The sequence below is a fragment of the Tiliqua scincoides genome, chromosome 1, assembly GCF_035046505.1.
Source record: "Tiliqua scincoides isolate rTilSci1 chromosome 1, rTilSci1.hap2, whole genome shotgun sequence".
In the NCBI taxonomy this organism is placed as follows: Eukaryota; Metazoa; Chordata; class Lepidosauria; order Squamata; family Scincidae; genus Tiliqua; species Tiliqua scincoides.
Genome location: NC_089821.1, coordinates 252,069,157 through 252,086,372, shown reverse-complemented (window position 1 = coordinate 252,086,372; position 17,216 = coordinate 252,069,157). Strand labels below are relative to the sequence as shown.

Genomic DNA, 17,216 nt, shown 5'->3' with positions numbered 1-17,216 from the left:
CCTTCTCAGTAGTGGCACCAACGCTATGGAATTCCCTTCCCCTTGACTTCAGAATGGCTCCCTCTCTTGAGACTTTTCAGCAAGGCCTGAAGACCCTTCTGTTTAAACAAGCCTTCTGAGTTCTCAGCCTTTTTAGCATCTTTTCAACATCTTTTAATTTTTTACAGGCCTGATTCTTTTATGACTTGCTGCTCTATGCTCTTTTGACCTTTTTACTACTTTTTATCTGACTACTGTTTTTATGATATGTGTTAATATGCTTTTATCTGTTTTTAAATTATGTTTTTAATCTGTTTTAACCTGTTGCAAGCCGCCTTGAGTCCCTTCGAGGAGAAAGGCGGGGTAAAAATAAAGTTATTATTATTATTACTCTTGTAACCTCAATCACCCTGCCCCCCCTCCCAGCATGCAGATGGTTGGAGAATGTGGTTGTCACGTAGCTGATCCAGCTTTGTTGAATATCAGAATAGAGCACATAAAAAAAATATATGGAGAAGCACCCTAGATATTGCTAAGAAAATAGAGTTTGGGCTTCCTTAGTGCAGGAATATTAATTTTTGTTGGCAAGCATGATATATAACCCTAGCTGCTATTATTGTTGTTGTTATATAAAAATGGGAAAAATTTGCATCCCACTACCCTCCTTTCAGTGGTGAGGTGATCAAGATGGCTTACAACATGTTAAAAGAGATACAATGAAATATAAAATTAATCTCCAGAAACGTGCACACGCACACACAAAATGACAAGCAGCACCAACCAGAATTTCTTTCCCACAGAAGCATATCCAACCGACAGAAACAACAAAATCACCCACCTGTAGCCAAAGACAAAAATGAGGCCCCAAAAGCTAAACAAAATAAAAATGTCCTTGGCCATGACTGGAATGGTAGCAAAGATGGAGACATCTTCATGTCCTAGGGCAGGCAGATTTAGTTCCACTGTCGAGAAGGCCCTCTCATGCATCAAAGCCAGATGCTTTTCTGCCAGAGGTGGAGGGGGGGATGCTATAATGAGGTTCCCCAAACTATAGCCCACTGGCCTTATCCAGCCTGCTGGCCCCAGTGACATTATATGTGGACCAACCCACACCTTCCCCTTCTCCTCCCCCAAGTCTGCCCACCACTGTCTCTAAGAAAAGCCACGCAAAATCCACAAGATCTGTGTCAAAGCATGCTATATAGAACAATACAGCAGGATCATTAGCTGATTGCAAATGCTATAACTTGAGGTGTTTGCTTTCGGTGAGTAAGATAGGATTACAGCCTAGGTCTTACTAAACACAATGGGTTTACATCTGAGTAAAATAAATAACACTGTTTTCAAACACCTCTCACTATAACCAATTGGGGCAAGTTCATTAAGCATTTGAAAAATGAAGTCACAGATTGGCAAGGATGATGCTGTTGATTGATATTGGAAATGTTATTTGAAGTGTATAAACATCATGCTTCCTTACAATAAAACCAACTAGCGCCCCTGGAAGCCATAAACTGCAATGCTGTATTTTGAATATCTAGAAAAATAATCTTCATTTTCCTTTCCTCTCCTTCTAGGTACTCAGTTTGTATAACACCATAAATCCAGAAGCATCTGCATCTCCGTGCTGTGTGTCCCAGGATCTAGAACCCCTCACCATCTTATATTACATTGGCAAGACACCCAAAATTGAACAACTTTCTAACATGATCGTAAAATCTTGCAAATGCAGCTAAGGAATACTCTGGAATAGCATTTTTTCCCCCCAAAAAAGAAAGGAAGCAAGAAGTATACAAAAAGGAAGAAGCAAAACAAACACATAGGATTGGCAGTGTTCTTTTTTACAAAGGAAAAAATGGTACTAGTCTGAACTGTTAGAGAGTTTGTTTCATTTTGGGTTTGGTTTTTTATTTTTTATTTTTAACTGGCATCTGAAGCAAATCTGCGAAGGCCTTATCCGACATTTCACCTACATGGTTAGTGAGATAGACAAGAAGCATTTTATAAAAGGAAAAAAATACTGACAAGAAAGCAAAGAAAATCTTTTTAAAAATAAACACTGGAAGAATTTGTTAGAGTTCTTATGTGAAAGGAAAAAACAGGAAAAATCCCATTAAGTGGAGTTGCTGTATCTATCCCGTGGCTTACTTGATCTCCGTGTTATGCCATAGACACCCTACCCTTTCCCTGTAGCTTTTTTAGAATTAACAGTGCATTATTTATTTTTGTGTAATACAATCAAATGAGAACATGTCGCCGCCGTGGGTGGGGGGGAAGACCCAAATGAGGAGACCAAATAAACTGCTAGAAACATGTGATAATGCCTCGGAAACGTGAGCTCAGAAAGCTCCTGAAAGCAATGATTCGTTTAACTCCATTAAAATAGTAGTCTGTTATTACATTATTAAGCCACGTACACCTTGTGTTTTTTTTCTTGCCAAGAGCCTAGGAGGGCTTTATGTAAAGCCTCATACCATTGTTTTAAATACTGAAAAGCTTATTAATAAAGGACATTTTGTTTCAGTCTCAAAGACAAGTCTATTAAGAATTTTTTTTTAAAGAAAGAACTGTAAATGAATAAACTGTCCATATAGTCAACCAGTGAAATATTGAACATGTACTGGTCTAATCTTTGGACCCTAATATGTTGCTGTATAGCTATGCTTTGGGATAATTTGTGTCATTGGGGTGTTTTTGTGTTTTTGGTGTATGTAACCATACCTATAGTATTACAATAGGTAGGTAGTAAGAAGCCAGCTTAATTGGAAACATATCTGTAGATCTCTATTGTAAACTATTAAAAAATTAAGTACTTTATGTGTAACGTGTAAATTTTCACCATATTTTTGTATTCTGTAATACTGTCAACTCTGAAGAGTTTGAATTTGGGGGCTCTTGTTGATCACTCAGAATCATGTGTTTCCCGTTAGCTGGCCAGTATGAATAGAGTCCCTGTATTTCGACTTGCACTACAAATACATGTTTTATAAGATTTGCTATACATGTGCTTTGTATGTTGTTTTTGATCACGGTGATGTAAGCTATGACACTCAGTTTTTTTTCTCTCATTTTGCAAAAAGGTAGGCTGAAATGCTCTTGATAAAATATCCCCCTCATTTATTCATCTTAAAACAAAAAGCTTCAAAAGAACCTGGAGTGTTCTCTGTTCCGGGATGGGGTGGCAGGATGGAGATGATAAAGAAAACAGCCTGTCTGATGAAAGGAATAAAGCAGAAGCCAAGCAAGATCAGTGCTATCAGTGGTGGCCAAACTGTGGCTTGCAAGCCACATGTGACTCTGACATATAAGGTGCAACTCTCAGAAATACGTTGGCTGAGCTCCATTTTTCATCACAATTAATATAGGCCTTAATAATACAGGCCTCCTCCTTGCCTTCTCCCTGCCCTCCCTCTGCCTCCCCAATCCCTGTCTCCACCTGCCTCTCTGCTGCTTGGCAGTCCACGTAACCGCTGAGTGGCAGAGCTCTGCCACTTGCCTGGCACTAGCCCAGTGCCAGCCAGCACTGGGCTAGCACTGGCAGAACGCAGGCACTAGGGTAAGCCAGGGCACAAAGCTTCGATTGGGCCCTTAAATGCTTCTGAAATATTGCAACTCTCAAATATCTGATACTTATAGTATGTGGCTCATATGTTAAGCAAGTTTGGCCACCTAGAGTCTGGTTTGAGGCACATGATACAGCCTCCTTGTTGAGTCTAAACAGGTGTGGGTCTGGTCAATGTTCAAATGAGAGACTGCCTGGAAACCCAAATGCATTTGTGATGGAAGATCAGCAGATAGGTAGGAAAAAATACATTTGCAAGTCGTATGTGAAGGAGAGTGAAATCGGGCTGTTTCCCATTCCATGGCCTAGAAGAAGTAGTCACAGGCAGCTATTGAGTTAAGAGACAAATTCAGCCAGTTCAGTGGGGCTCAGGTGAGTACCTCAATGCAGATGTGGCTTCAGAAGCACATCCGCAATGTGTGTGGATGGCTGTTAATAGGTGGGGGACACATGTATTTCCTTTAACAGTGGGGCCAACTGCACTTGTGTTTTTCAAATTGTATGCGTGTATTTGTTTAACAGTGTATAATAGTCAGTAAATCTCCAGTGAAAGACAAAGGGAAGAACAGACACACTGCAGCTCCAGCCTTACGTAAGCATTCATGGGGCACTCAGGTCTGCGTGCATGTCCTTTTTGGAGTTGAATCCAGCCCTTTCCATATGAAAAGAAGCAGCATCTCTCTGGATCAGACCAAGTTTCCTCTAGTACAGCATCCTATTTCACCCTGTGGCTAATCAGATGTGTCTGGGGAACCCAGGAGTGGGACATGTGTGCATACAGCTTTGTCCAGACAGTGCTTCACAGCGTTGATACTGCCTCTGAACCTGGAGATAGTTATTTGATTAGTAGTCATTAGTACTCATACAGTCATTTGATTAATAGTCACTGGAAGAAAATCAATGCTTTTTGCCTTCTCAAAATCCAATTGGCAGGATTTCACTTTTTTAAAAAGGGTTCTGCATGGATTCCCAACTTGGGGATCAAACTGGGGCATTGCAAATGCAGCCCCACTAGGAAAACAGCAGAAACTTTCGTCTGTGCCCACATGATCCCTAGTTAGATACGAGCATGCGTATCCGAAGTACTCAGGTCTAAACTGTAAATGTGGTTTAAAAATAAATTGCACAACAGCTGCTTTATGCCGATGCGGCTGTTAAGATAAGGAGGCATTAACCTTTGAGAATTGGGTTTTTGTTTATACTTCCAGGAGATTTTGAGTGAGTGGAGAAAAATCCATCAGTTATCTGGGGTTTGTGCTTTTTAACACTGAGGTCATTAGGGCTGCCAGAAACTTTTTTTGTGTGTAGCTGCACCCAATTCTATGAAAATAACATATTTTTTTTTTTAAATGACATCCTTTAACATTGCAGTTAAATAATTTAAATTAAGAAAGTCAAATGCATCCCATCAAGTTTGGTTAAACTCTGATTTAATTGCATTTATCTGACGCTAGCACCAGATTAGCCAAATGCTTTTATCAAGCTTATAGTTAGACAACTGGCATAAGGGGTATAGACTAATGCCCCATTTAACTTGCGAACCATTTATTGTCTCATCTGTTTGTCTCAAATGACTTCACAGTGCAATCCTGTGCCAACTTTCCTGGGAGCAAGCCCGATGAATACAGTGGGATTTACTTCTGGGTAAGCATGCATAGGATTGCACTGATGGTCTCAAAGGTACACAAGATCAGGCCATTTAAGTGTGTATTAATTTGCCATTCTTTAATATCCTCATTGCCTTGCCTGGTAACACCTTCCTCTTTATCTTCATTTTTTAAAGTAAAGAACAGAACAACACAAAGCCTTTCTTTCTGTTCACATCATGTTTAGACTATTTTAAAGGTATTATTCATACCCAGGTACAATCTTTGAGCAGTCTACGTGTGATTGAATGGCATGGTATGGTTATTCAAGTATTACGGATAAATGTGCATATATTCAAAATGTATGTGTGCCTACAGATAGCTGGTATATGTGTTGAATGCAACATGTGAATAGTCAAATAGTTTCATCATATGCATTCTATTCGTTCCTTTTGGCCCAATGCTATTGAGGACCCACGCTGTTGGAACGCACATTCTGCTGGCATGCACTGTTGCAAAAGTGCTGTAAAGCACTTTGCAACAGCACAAGGCCCAGGTGCACCGGTGGGAATACTGGAGCCTTCCCACACATGCCAGAGGAGGCCTCCCAGATCAGATAACTCCAGCGCATTGGCGTAGGTGAGCAAGGAAGGGGTTGAATGGGGTAGAAGGAGGGCGAAAAGGGGTAGTGATGGGGCAGGGGTAGGCAGATTGGACCTGAGTGGGGGCAGGATGGATCAATGCAGACTTGCAACAGCAATATCACTGGTATAGGTCTGAGTTGACCTGTTGTGGCTGCTGGGGCTTACTCTGGGGCAAGGGAACAAATGCCCCCTTACCCCAAGGAGTCCACCAGCAGCCAAAAATCCCCCACGGGATACAGCAGAAGCCACACCAGCACTGCTGCATTGCCACATTGGGATTTAGGTTGGTTTGGGCTATTACTTACATGTATTTGTGTGTATAACCTGGAATCCTCCAGAGGCGAGGGGAACTGTGCTCTGGGTCGGACCCACATGGACTCTGGAAGCAAGGGGAGCTGTGATCCTTGGCCCTAGAACACCTTCTAAGGCCTAAGATTTTTTGTAAAAACCAGACGTGACTTTTTAAGGCCTTAAGAGGACTTTGCTGGCCCTCCGAAGGCCTTTTAAGACCTTAAAACATCACTTCCAGTTTTTAAGAACTAGACATGACTTTCTAAGACTTCGCAGAGCCAGGGAGGTTCTCAGAACCTCAGAACACTTTCCGGAGGTGAGGGTCCATGTACGTCTGACCTGCGGGTTCAGGGACCCACAGATACCGAAATCCATGACTTGAATCCGCAGATATTTCAGGCTCACCTGCATCAATCTCTTTTTAGACATTCATAAAACTCACCGATGATTCTCAACATTCACCACATTTCTCTCACTACAACGTGCATAAGCACTGAAGTGAAATGCATTAATACTGTACATTGTTTTGTTCCATGTTAAGTGGTATGGAAGCATGGCAATGTTCGGAATGTGAAATCTTCCAAAAATACAGGCCAAGAACAGGCATTTGTTTTGGACATCTGACATCTATTTTCTTTGACATCTGGGACCTTCTTGTGTAAGCCATGTACTGAGAGAGGAACGTGCAAAGGGCGGAGCACATGGCTACTTCCATGAAAAGGGATTTGTTTTCTTTGTGCACCACACTCATTGACGAAGATTGAAGAAGAAGGCGCTGTCTGCAGAAGTTGTTTTCTTGCATTGATAATTTGCACGAGGGTTGACTCAGAGCAGACCAATTCTGAAATAAATGCTTAAATTGTTGCTGAAATCTGATACTGCAGTTTGTGTTACTATGTCATTAAAACTAATTGACCCTTCAATGTGATTTGTTTCCAATTACTTCAGATTGTCTGCCCGTGGGGTGTTTTTACTACTCCAGAGGTATAGTAAAATATGCAAAATTAGTAGTGCTGCAATTTTGCGCATTTAGAACACTGTCACCAATATCTTAATCCTGAACATATCCAAAATTTAGCCAGGGTAGCACATACTCTTTATATTCTGTGAATATAAAAACCTGGGGGTAGAGTTTTCATCCCAGTGTAAATGTTGGTTTGGGCTGAAAATTCTAAGCTGGATATATTTCCAATAGTGTTTTGTTTAAACACCAAAGTGATTCTGAAAACATATGCATTGTCCTGCAGGGAATTGATTAACGGCAAGAGATAGTCTACATTTTTAAATGGTAATCTGCATTTCTATGCGTCAGAGTGCTCTGGCTTAGTAAACACGTAATCGGTGCATTTAGTCATTTTCATGGGTCACACTATGTTTTCAAAGTTCAGGAACCTAGCAGCAGTCTTGCAAGAAGACACCTTTCTAATAAAAGCAAGGAGGTGGACACGGTCTTGCTCTGTGTACTCCTATGTGGTCAATATCTAGTCATGTTTCATGGGTGAGAGGGTTTTTGCTAGAGAATGGCATGAAAAGGGGGAGCTTTGATGTTGTCCCTGAATTAACATGCATAAAACTTACGTAGCCTTGTTTTACTGAACAGCAATAATACTATGGTAAAAAAAAATACATGTATGTTCTTTGTGGGTGCAGGTGGATGTCTAAGAGCCCAATCCTATCCAATTTTCCAGGACCTATATCAATGGGGCTATACACTATACACTGCATCCGGGGGGGGGGGCAGTCACATAGGCCTCCTCAAGGTATGGGTGCATTTGTTCCTTTACCTTGGGGCTGGGATTGGGCCCTCATTTGTTCAAGAAACTGGTTACATTCTACATTTATTTGCCATACAGAGGTCTTCTCAGGATCAGGCTCGTAAGCAATTTGTGTGTGTGGGGGGGGGGGGATAAAAATCAGTGATGATTTTTATAGGGAAGGCCTATTGGTGTAGTCAAAACACCAAACAGACAAGTACGTTCTTGGGTATTTTTTTGGCAGGTTGTTAATGTAACATTGTCAGACTGAAGCTGAAAAAGCAGTTCCAAGCTGGATGTAAATGTGTCCTCTCTTCTGCAAAAATGTTACTTCTGTAGTATCCCAGGATCAACATGACCAAATGAATGTCCAAAATGTGTCTTGGTGCAGATAGAGGACATACAGTATGTGTAGGTGAAGTCCTAGCATGTTGTGAACAATGCAACACAATTTAGCACAGGAGTAGCACAATTTGCTACCACAACAGGAGCAAATTGATTGATGTTTTGTTGATCACAGTTTGACACCATGCCCTTCATTTACTTTCCAACAGGAATACTATCCATTGGTCAAAGTAGAAACATAGTAAGGACCAACTTTGCTGGAGCAACTTGTAGTTATACTGGAATTGTAAGAAACTCTTAAAAAAAATAAAAATACAAATTTGGACAAAGCAAGGCATTAATTACTCTTTTTTCCTATATATCTAATTAGCAATGCAAATATTTGGGTATGATTTAACACACAAAATTGTAATTGGTATCAGAACGATTGCGCTGATTTTGGAAAAATCACAGGAAGCAAATGCAACTTTTCTCTTCTCTTCCTCTGATTTATCTTTATATAGCTAATCTTAAGGTTTGGGATTTCAGCACTTAGGTGTTTTGGGAGAAAATCCCAGAATTTTTTTTCTTTTTTTGAAATGGCAGGCGGATATGCTAATGGTTAACTTCAGGCATAAATTTCTGTTAAGCCCCAATACTATTCAGGGCCTATGGCAGCAGATCTCATGATTGCTGCTATAAGTCCAAGGCCAGTTGAAAAAGTCACACCACATGAGTTGCAGCCTTAAGCAATTGTTGTTGGAAGGGACAGATGTGCTTGGTAAAAGGACTGGTCTGATTTTCTTCACATGCTATGTGTTTCTTACTCACAGGAGAGTGGCAATACAAGCCACATTTGGGCTGTGCTACATTGTAACCACAATAGGTTAGGTTGGCAACCTTCAGTCTCGAAAGACTATGGTATAAGCCTACAGCACCCGGTATTTCCAGGCAGTCTCCCATCCAAGTACTAACCAGGCCTGACCCTGCTTAGCTTCCGAGATCAGATGAGATCAGGCATGTGCAGGGTAACAGTCTGGTCCGTATGTTCAAAATGGCAACTTGAACCTTTGTGGACATATTACAAATGTCCACAAAGATACCTTGCCCTCTGATCTCTGAGTACGAGGAAAGTCATAAACCTATGGAGGCGGATAAGGGCTGCATAGGAATATGCAGCTTCTTCTTCCCTGAAATGGCTTGGGCTGGCCGAAAAGTAGGGCGAGTGCTCCACTGCGGCATGTGCTGATCGCCACCCAATGCACAGAAATGCACCCCCAGGGTGGATTATCCTGGCCTCACTTATTTCAGATTTGATCCGACCTGAACCCAAGTTCTCTGGGCTTGTAAGACCTTGAAATCACAACATCGCAAAAGCAGCTGAGAAAACATCACGCTCAAAGCTATCAGATTTTAAATAACTGAAATTAGTTCACTTCAGCTCAAGGATTGCTTTGAAAGCCAGCCCAATCAAGAAAACCATATAATGCCTCTGGAAACAGCTATAAACCAGCCTCACCCATCCACGCAAACACACTAAAATTAGTTGCCTTGATCCATGTTCTGATTACTAGCTACGTTTCCATCCCATCCTTCCTCCAAAGAGCTTGAAGCAGAGCAGAGGTGTGCGTTTGTTTTGGGATGAAAGCTAAAATATGACAAGTAAGAGCCCATTCCATTATTTCAGCTGAGCTGAACTCACTGGCCATGATCCAGCCCAAACGGAGGAGATATCCATTGCAGCATTCGGGTCTGCTGAAGGTTTTTCTTCGTTTCCTTGGTTTTCCTTTCTGCAGTGAGACGCAAATAGGAGGGAAGGAGAAGGGGGACAGAAACAGAGCTACAGGGAAATTATTGGGGTGGGGGGCCCTCCAGTTGTGATCTCAGACATATTCGTTCAATGTGCTCAAGGATATGAGAAACCCCAAATCACAGAGTGATAAGGGGAGGGATATGCAGAAACATTACATGATAGAAGGCATGCCATCTCTTCATTCTTCTGTTTGGTCACGTCACATCGTCACTAAAACTAACAGGAACACAGACAAATCAGTGAACGAAAACGGGTGAATTTGATGACATGCATGCAATATCCATCCATATTAATAGACATGAATAAAACTTTTATGCACAAAAATGAGTGGAGACAACAACTATATACTTTTTTTTTTTGCATACTCGCAGGCAGTGTACAGGTGCATCAGAATATCCTCCCATTTTAGTCTCATAACTCAGTAACGTAGGTTAGGTGAGATTTTGTGTATGGCTGAGTGGAGATTTGAATCCAGCTCTCCCTGGTCTCTGACGCTCTACCTACCAATTTTCAATCATTTTCATCTCATGGCACACTGACAAAGCACTAAAATTGTCAAGGCACACCATCAATTTTTTGACAATTGAACACCCATTGGCAGTAGGGGATTGTATCCCCTACTCTTGTCATCTGGTGTGCTCCCTGGGGCATTTGGTGGGCCACTGTGAGATACAGGAAGCTGGACTAGATGGACCTATGGCCTGATCCAGTGGGGCTGTTCTTATGTTCTTATGTATCCCCCAGTGGCCCTACTAATAAATGACCCTTGACAGACTCTTGCAGCAAACCACCTGCTATGCACCAGAGTGGCATGGCACAATGGTTGAAAATGGCTGCTCTAACCACTGCACAACACTGGTTCCTGCTTTGCAGGAAGCAATTGCTCATAGATACACATGCATGGTTGGGCTTAAGGTGTTACAACCAGAAACTTCTATTTCCTTTGTAAAATGTATATGGATGCCAGCCACTGTCAGACTTGAAACAATACTTGCCATTCATTATTAACAGGTTACAACCTGTAGTTGTGGATAGCCCATCTGAGGGCCCAATCCTATCCAACCTTCCAGCACCAATGCAACTGAAAAGCAGTCCCAAGGTAAGGGAACAAATGTTCCCATACCTTGAGGAGACCTCTGTAACTGCCTCCCCACCACAGGATGCAGTGCATGCCCCACTGGCAGAGCTGCACCAGCACTGGAAAATTGGATAGGATTGGGCCCTGAATGGGCTACCTACTGCCAGCAGAGTGACTTTTGGTTTTAGCCCTTTTTCTCAATGTCTGCTAAAATACTGTATCAACAACCATAAGATTCTTCAAGTGGCAACATGGTAAGTCTTGTGCTTTGTTTTCCAGTTCTGAGCTAGGCATTGTCTCTTGCAAGGCTGTAGAATTGAGCTATTGGTTCAAATACAACCAAGTGTGAAGTAGCCGAAATGATGTAAAGATCTCTACTTTGATTAGCAGCTTATTTGCATTCAAGAGCTGAGCTTGCTAAATTGAAGTAAAACTTTCCATGATCTGACTCAGCTCGGAACTGTGTGGCCAAATGTTAATGCATAGAATCATAGAGTTGGAAGGGATCTACAAGGTCATCTAGTCCAACCCCAATTACTCTGCCCATCACAAAATCTTCTGCAAAATGGTTTGACCTTGCAAGCTCAGTTCTTACATAGCCATAATGTATACCCTATTGTAGCTTAAAGCTGCATTCCTATACACACTTACCTGGTTGTTCCATCCAAATCAATGGAACTTACCTCTGCATAGATGTGCACTGATAAGCTGCAGTGGTCTGTAGAAGACAGTATTTATTGTACTTATTTATTATATTTGTATCTCACCCATATTCCAGGGAATCCAGGCCAATATACATAGAACTTATGTCATTTTATCTTCACAACAATCTAGTGAGGTAGGTTAAATTGAGAGACAGTGACTTGTCCAGTGAGCCTTATGGCTATGTGGAGATAAGAATTCAGGTCATGCTGGAGCAAATCCAACACTCCATTTGCTACAGAAAGCAGGCAAGTCATATAAACTAGGGGGGAAATATAATAAAGGGAACAGAACGTGCTCTGAAGAGACTTTATGATGTAGGGATGGAAATACGAGAACTGTCCCATCATAAAGCAACGTGTTCAAGCAGCTACGCATTATTAAAAAGTGTCTCCTTGTGCCAAATTTTCTCCTAGCTGGGCTTGTCTTTTTCCTTACCCTACGCAAAACATTCCTGCTATATTGGTCAAATCAAAATGTGGTTAATAAAAGCAGAATATTTGATACTGGGGGAGAAAACCCTCTAATTGTATAAGTCTTATAAACAAATTTTTTAATTTTTATTTTTAGTCTAAAATCTGCCTCTGAGATCAGACAGAACAGAGACTCAGGAGCCATGAGTTCTGGGAGAAAAATAAACGACGAGGTTATGTAATTATATGTGGTTATAAAGGAGATGTGAAGTCATGTAGTTGGCTTGTCACTGGGTACGGGTGTAACAGTAATTTCTTCATCTGTATTTAAAAAAAATACCATTAAACAGAACAGAAAGCTGATGAGAACTGGTCAAATCTGATACACGAATTTAATGAAATAACCTGCTGGATTCGGAGAGAATCTAGGGTTCTCATGCCCAGGGACAGGAATTAACCCCCCCCCCCCCGCAGTGGTAGTCCAGCAATCTAACTCTGCCTTTGCATGAACTGATTAATGCCAAACCAACAGCTGGCAAGAGGGGATCAATGATCACTAGCTCCAGGGTTTTTGTTCTGCTTGCACATACTTCAGCAATACTTGCCATTTGTAAAGCAGTTGCAGCACCCAGGGTCCTTTCCAATGTTTGACTCACTTATCTTTGGGACTTCTTAATCTCAAGAGATTACTGATCATTATTGAAACTCAGCCAGAGCTCTACATGGCCTAGAAACAGTGGTATCCCCGCAGAATGGGCAGAGTCTGTTGGTGGTTGTTATTGATGTTGTCTTCAATGTTAATCAATCATAGCATAGAGTTGGAAGGGATCTAATAGGTCATCTAGTCCAACCCCCTTCCTGTAGCAGGAAATCCTCACAGAGCATCTCTAACAGGTGGTTGTTGAGCCTCTGCTTGAGGATCTCCGGTGAGGGGGAGTCCACCACTTCCCTTGGCAATCTGTTCCACTCCGAACCTCCTTTACCATCAGAAATTTTTCCCTGATGTCCAATTGGAATCTCTTCTCTTGCAGTTTGTACCCATTGGATCTAGTTGTACTTTCAGAGATAGTTGAGAACAAATTTGTCCCTTCTTCCATATGACAGCCCTTCAGGGCTGTTTGAAGAGAGCTATCACATCCCCTCTCAACCTCCTCTTCTCCAGGCTGACCAAGTTCCCTCAACCTTTCCTCACAGGGCTTGTTCTTCCAGCCCTTTGATAATCTTTGTAGCCCTCCTCTGAACCGCCTCTGAACTCTAGTTTGGCTGCATCTTTCTTAAAGTGAGGTGCCCAGAACTGGACACAGTACTCCAGATGAGGTCTAACTAAAGCAGAGTAAAGTGGAACTGGAAGCTACAGTTCTGCTAATGCAGGCTAAAATTGCGTTTGCCTTCTTTGCAACTGTATCACACTGCTGACTCATGTTCATCTTGTGATCCACTGCAACTCCAAGATCCCTTTCACGTGTTTTGCTGTCAGGCCAGGTATCTCCCATTTTATACCTGCATCTTTCTAAGTACTAAGTCTGTACTAAGTCTGTCTAAGTACCGAACCTTGCATTTGTCCCTGTTAAACTTCATCTTGTTCATTTCAGCCCAGTATTCCATTTTGTCTGGGTCTTCCTGAAAGCTTCTACTGTTGTCTGCTGTGTTTGCTACTCCTCCCAGCTTGCAAATTTGATGAGTCCCCCTTGTATCCCTTCACCCAAGTCCATGATGAAGATGTTAAAGAGATCCGGGCCGAAGACAGAGCCCTGGGCACCCCACTCAAAACTGTCTTCCAGGCTGGCGAAAAGCCATTGACAAACACCCTTTGTGTACAGCTGTCCAACCAATTGCTTATCCATCTAACAAGTTGGTGGCTCATTCTCCACCCCAGATCTACTGGCTGCAACTATTTTCAGCTTCTGAACTCACTGCCCCTTCCCCTCACTTTACTTCCAGTCCCACAATTGTTCACAACCTTTTCCCATTTATCACGAGAGTGCATGACACTCACACGGGCACACTCTCACTCAATCTGAAGCTAGGTGTTACAACAAACAGCAGTCCTATGTCTCATTCTCATATGCTCACCTTTCACATTTACAGATACTCAACAGGAGATCTTCACACTGACATGTTCTTCTCCATTTCATAGGTTGCTGTCTGCAAGGGTGAAGCAGCCCAAAGAAAGATAATGTTATGTTGCATGTTGACTATCCCTAAATGTTATGGGGAAGAGATGGAGAAGGAGTCAGAGGGCCACCATTTTCAGCTGTAATGTCCGATTCTGGCATCATCCCACTAGCTCTTGTGTGGCTGTTGAATCTTGCACCCAGGGTGACCCGATGTCATAACCGCTAAAGAGGACAAGGTACCCCAAAATGTAGGACACCACACCCAAAAATATAGGACATGACAAAATAAAATATACACTTGTATATTGATTTCATGTGGTTAATTTAAACACTAGGAGCGCAATCCAAACTGTGCCTTGGGCCAATACACGTCCCTTGCGCTAGCCCAGGAGGGTTGCAAACATGCTGTAAGGCACGTTTGTACCTCCTTGAGAGTCGGCAGGGACATGTGTCAGCCTGTGGAGGCTGAATCCAGCCTCCACACTGACTTGGGGAGGAAGGCTTGTGTCAACCAAGCTCGGGGAGGGCGGGGAAGAGGCGGGCAGGAGGCGGGAGAGAGGCGTTCTGGAGTGGGGAAGGTGGGTGGAGGGCGGTTCCGAGCGTGGGCATGCAGGCAGAGAGTGGGAGGTGGGGTCTGGGACCCGGCTGATATGCTGGATCCTAGCCCCTGTTCCTGAGTGGCACTCCTCCTGAGTCCTTAGACTTATGCCACCTCCTGAAGTGGTGCAAGTCTGAAGAGACTCATTGGGACTGCAGTGGCTTACCCAGGGGTAAGGGGAAGAGTTTCACCTTACCTCCAGCTGAGCCAATTTGGGCCAATATCTTGCACTGGATACAACACAGGCCTCCTGGTCTGCCTGTTCTGGAACAAGATAGGATTGTGCTGCACATTACTTATTGTTAAATTTAAAACTAAATTACATATAATTTATTACATTACAAGAAAGCTCTGCGCTACCTGCTCACAGGGAAAAGGAGGACATTTAAGTTTTTTCCAGGACATGGGGCTGAAAAAGAGGACATGTCCTGGAAAAAGAGGATGTCTGGTTACTTGCTTGCACCTAGAGCAGGAGTCTAGAGACAAAACACAGATGTAAGTTGGAGGAACACAGTCCCACCATGACCACTTCAAGGAATTCAGGATAGGGTCTGAATGTCGGTATGGGCAGACTAGGAGCTAACAGCTCAATCCTGAGCTGCCCGCAGCGCCCTGGTCCGGCGGCTTCGTGGAGGGTTGCCACCGGATTCTGTGCCTCCCACCTGGATCCTGCGCCTCCCGGGAGCAGGATTGTCCCCTTCCTCCGAGTAAGGGAAGCAGCCCCGCAATGGGGCTGCTCACTTTAGCGGCAACCAAAAGGTCGGGGCTAAAGTAAAGGCGCTCGTGTAGGGCATGCAGCCCTGCACAAGCGCCTTGGATCCTGCAGAGCTCGGCTCCACGGATCCACCTCGCTCCCTCCCCCCGACATGCCTCCCCCCTCCCCAGAATGCCTCCCCCGCGCCCCCAGCCATGCCCCTGCCTCCTGTTCTGCAGCCCTGTGGTCTGGGAGACCGCAGAGCTGCGGAAACCAGGCAATCGCTGCGCACTAGCCCAGCGCCAGCCGGAGCTGGGCTAGCTCCAGCGGGTGCCCGGTGGTGAGCTCCACAAACATGCCTTACGGCACGTTTGCAACTGAGGTCCGCGGCGCAGAGCCGTGCCATGGACCTCAGGATGGGGCTCTAAGTTATCTGGATTGGATCTTAATATTCTTTACTGCTAGTTCTGCCCAGTCAGATGTCATACTATAGATGCCTCCTCAAATGAATTAAATGTGGTGTCGTCCTTTCAAGTCACAGGGTGGCATTCACAAACCAGGGGTGTCCATTGTCCATAATCACAGGCCAGTATGATTACATGTGATTGCATCATCACAAATCACTTTTGAAACTGAGAAACCAGCCAATAGTGAAATGCAAGCATTTTGTAGAGAAGGTGGTAGATGGGCGTTCTCTCTCCTTCTCTATTCCGTCTATATTCCAGGTGGTCTAGATAAATCAAGGAAGATTTGGAGTTAAAGCAAAGCACATACATGTTACAATTATACACATATAATTTCCTTTCTTTGCTTTGGTAAAAAAGAAAGGAAAGCATTCAAAATATGAATATATTCATGTTCCAAGAAGAATTAACCAGCCGCTCTGTATGGAGAACATTAATCACAGCCTGAAAAGAAGCCAGCTGGTATGTGAGACGCCAGGTAATCATAAACCAGATGCCCTGAGGGGAAGGAATCTTTTTTGGTGGGTGATAGACATGGAAAGAGAAAACACTGCTACTTAACCACCGATCACATTAAGTTAATATTTATTTATTAATATTTAATTCCCTCTCGTATGATGTTGATCAAAGTTCAGACTGGTTGCTCCATGTTCCTTGTTGGAAAAAGAGGGGAATTTTCTTCTTTAAGATGCTAGAATTTCACCAGGAATAAACTTCCTGATTTCTTTTGCCTATGAAATTCTGTGAAGTCACCACTGTCATCATGGGCAGAATTAAACCAGAATTAATTAAAACCCCATTAATTTTGATATAAGAGAGCTAAATGCCAGATTAACCTTCCTATTGAAATTCTTCTTGAAATACTATTGAAATGGGCCTTGTAAGAGCCTTACAAGTGCTTGATCATGGTTTGGCAGCACCCTACATTTATTGCCGAATGTGGTTAAAACTAGTAGCGTTAATTGAACTAGAAGATCATCATGATAACATCAGATAACATCCTGGCCATGCCAGAATGACTATGAATCCTCAGAACTAGTGATAGTGCCCAATATGCCATCGGGGGCAGGCTGGGGGCAGGGCACATAAGAGCATAAGAAGAGCCCCACTGGATCAGGTCAAAGGTCCATCTAGTCCAGTTTTCTGCAACTTCATGGAGAAGAAAAGCTCTTCTAGATCGCCATGACAGTCTCCAAA

At 43.0% G+C, this 17,216-nt stretch overlaps 1 protein-coding gene and 1 pseudogene across 1 annotated transcript in view; one reads left to right on the top strand and one right to left on the bottom strand.

The window, feature by feature from the left end:
* TGFB2 (transforming growth factor beta 2) overlaps positions 1 to 2,515 on the top strand; it is a 96,876-nt gene extending 94,361 nt beyond the window's left edge. Inside the window, exon 7 of the mRNA XM_066611704.1 lies at positions 1,557 to 2,515. Within this exon, the coding sequence (XP_066467801.1) occupies positions 1,557 to 1,715 (159 nt within the window). The 3' untranslated portion in view covers positions 1,716 to 2,515. The remainder of the gene's footprint in view (positions 1 to 1,556) is intronic.
* Positions 2,516 to 9,066: 6,551 nt separating this feature from the next.
* LOC136637087 (5S ribosomal RNA) lies at positions 9,067 to 9,189 on the bottom strand (annotated as a pseudogene).
* Positions 9,190 to 17,216: the final 8,027 nt, after the last annotated feature.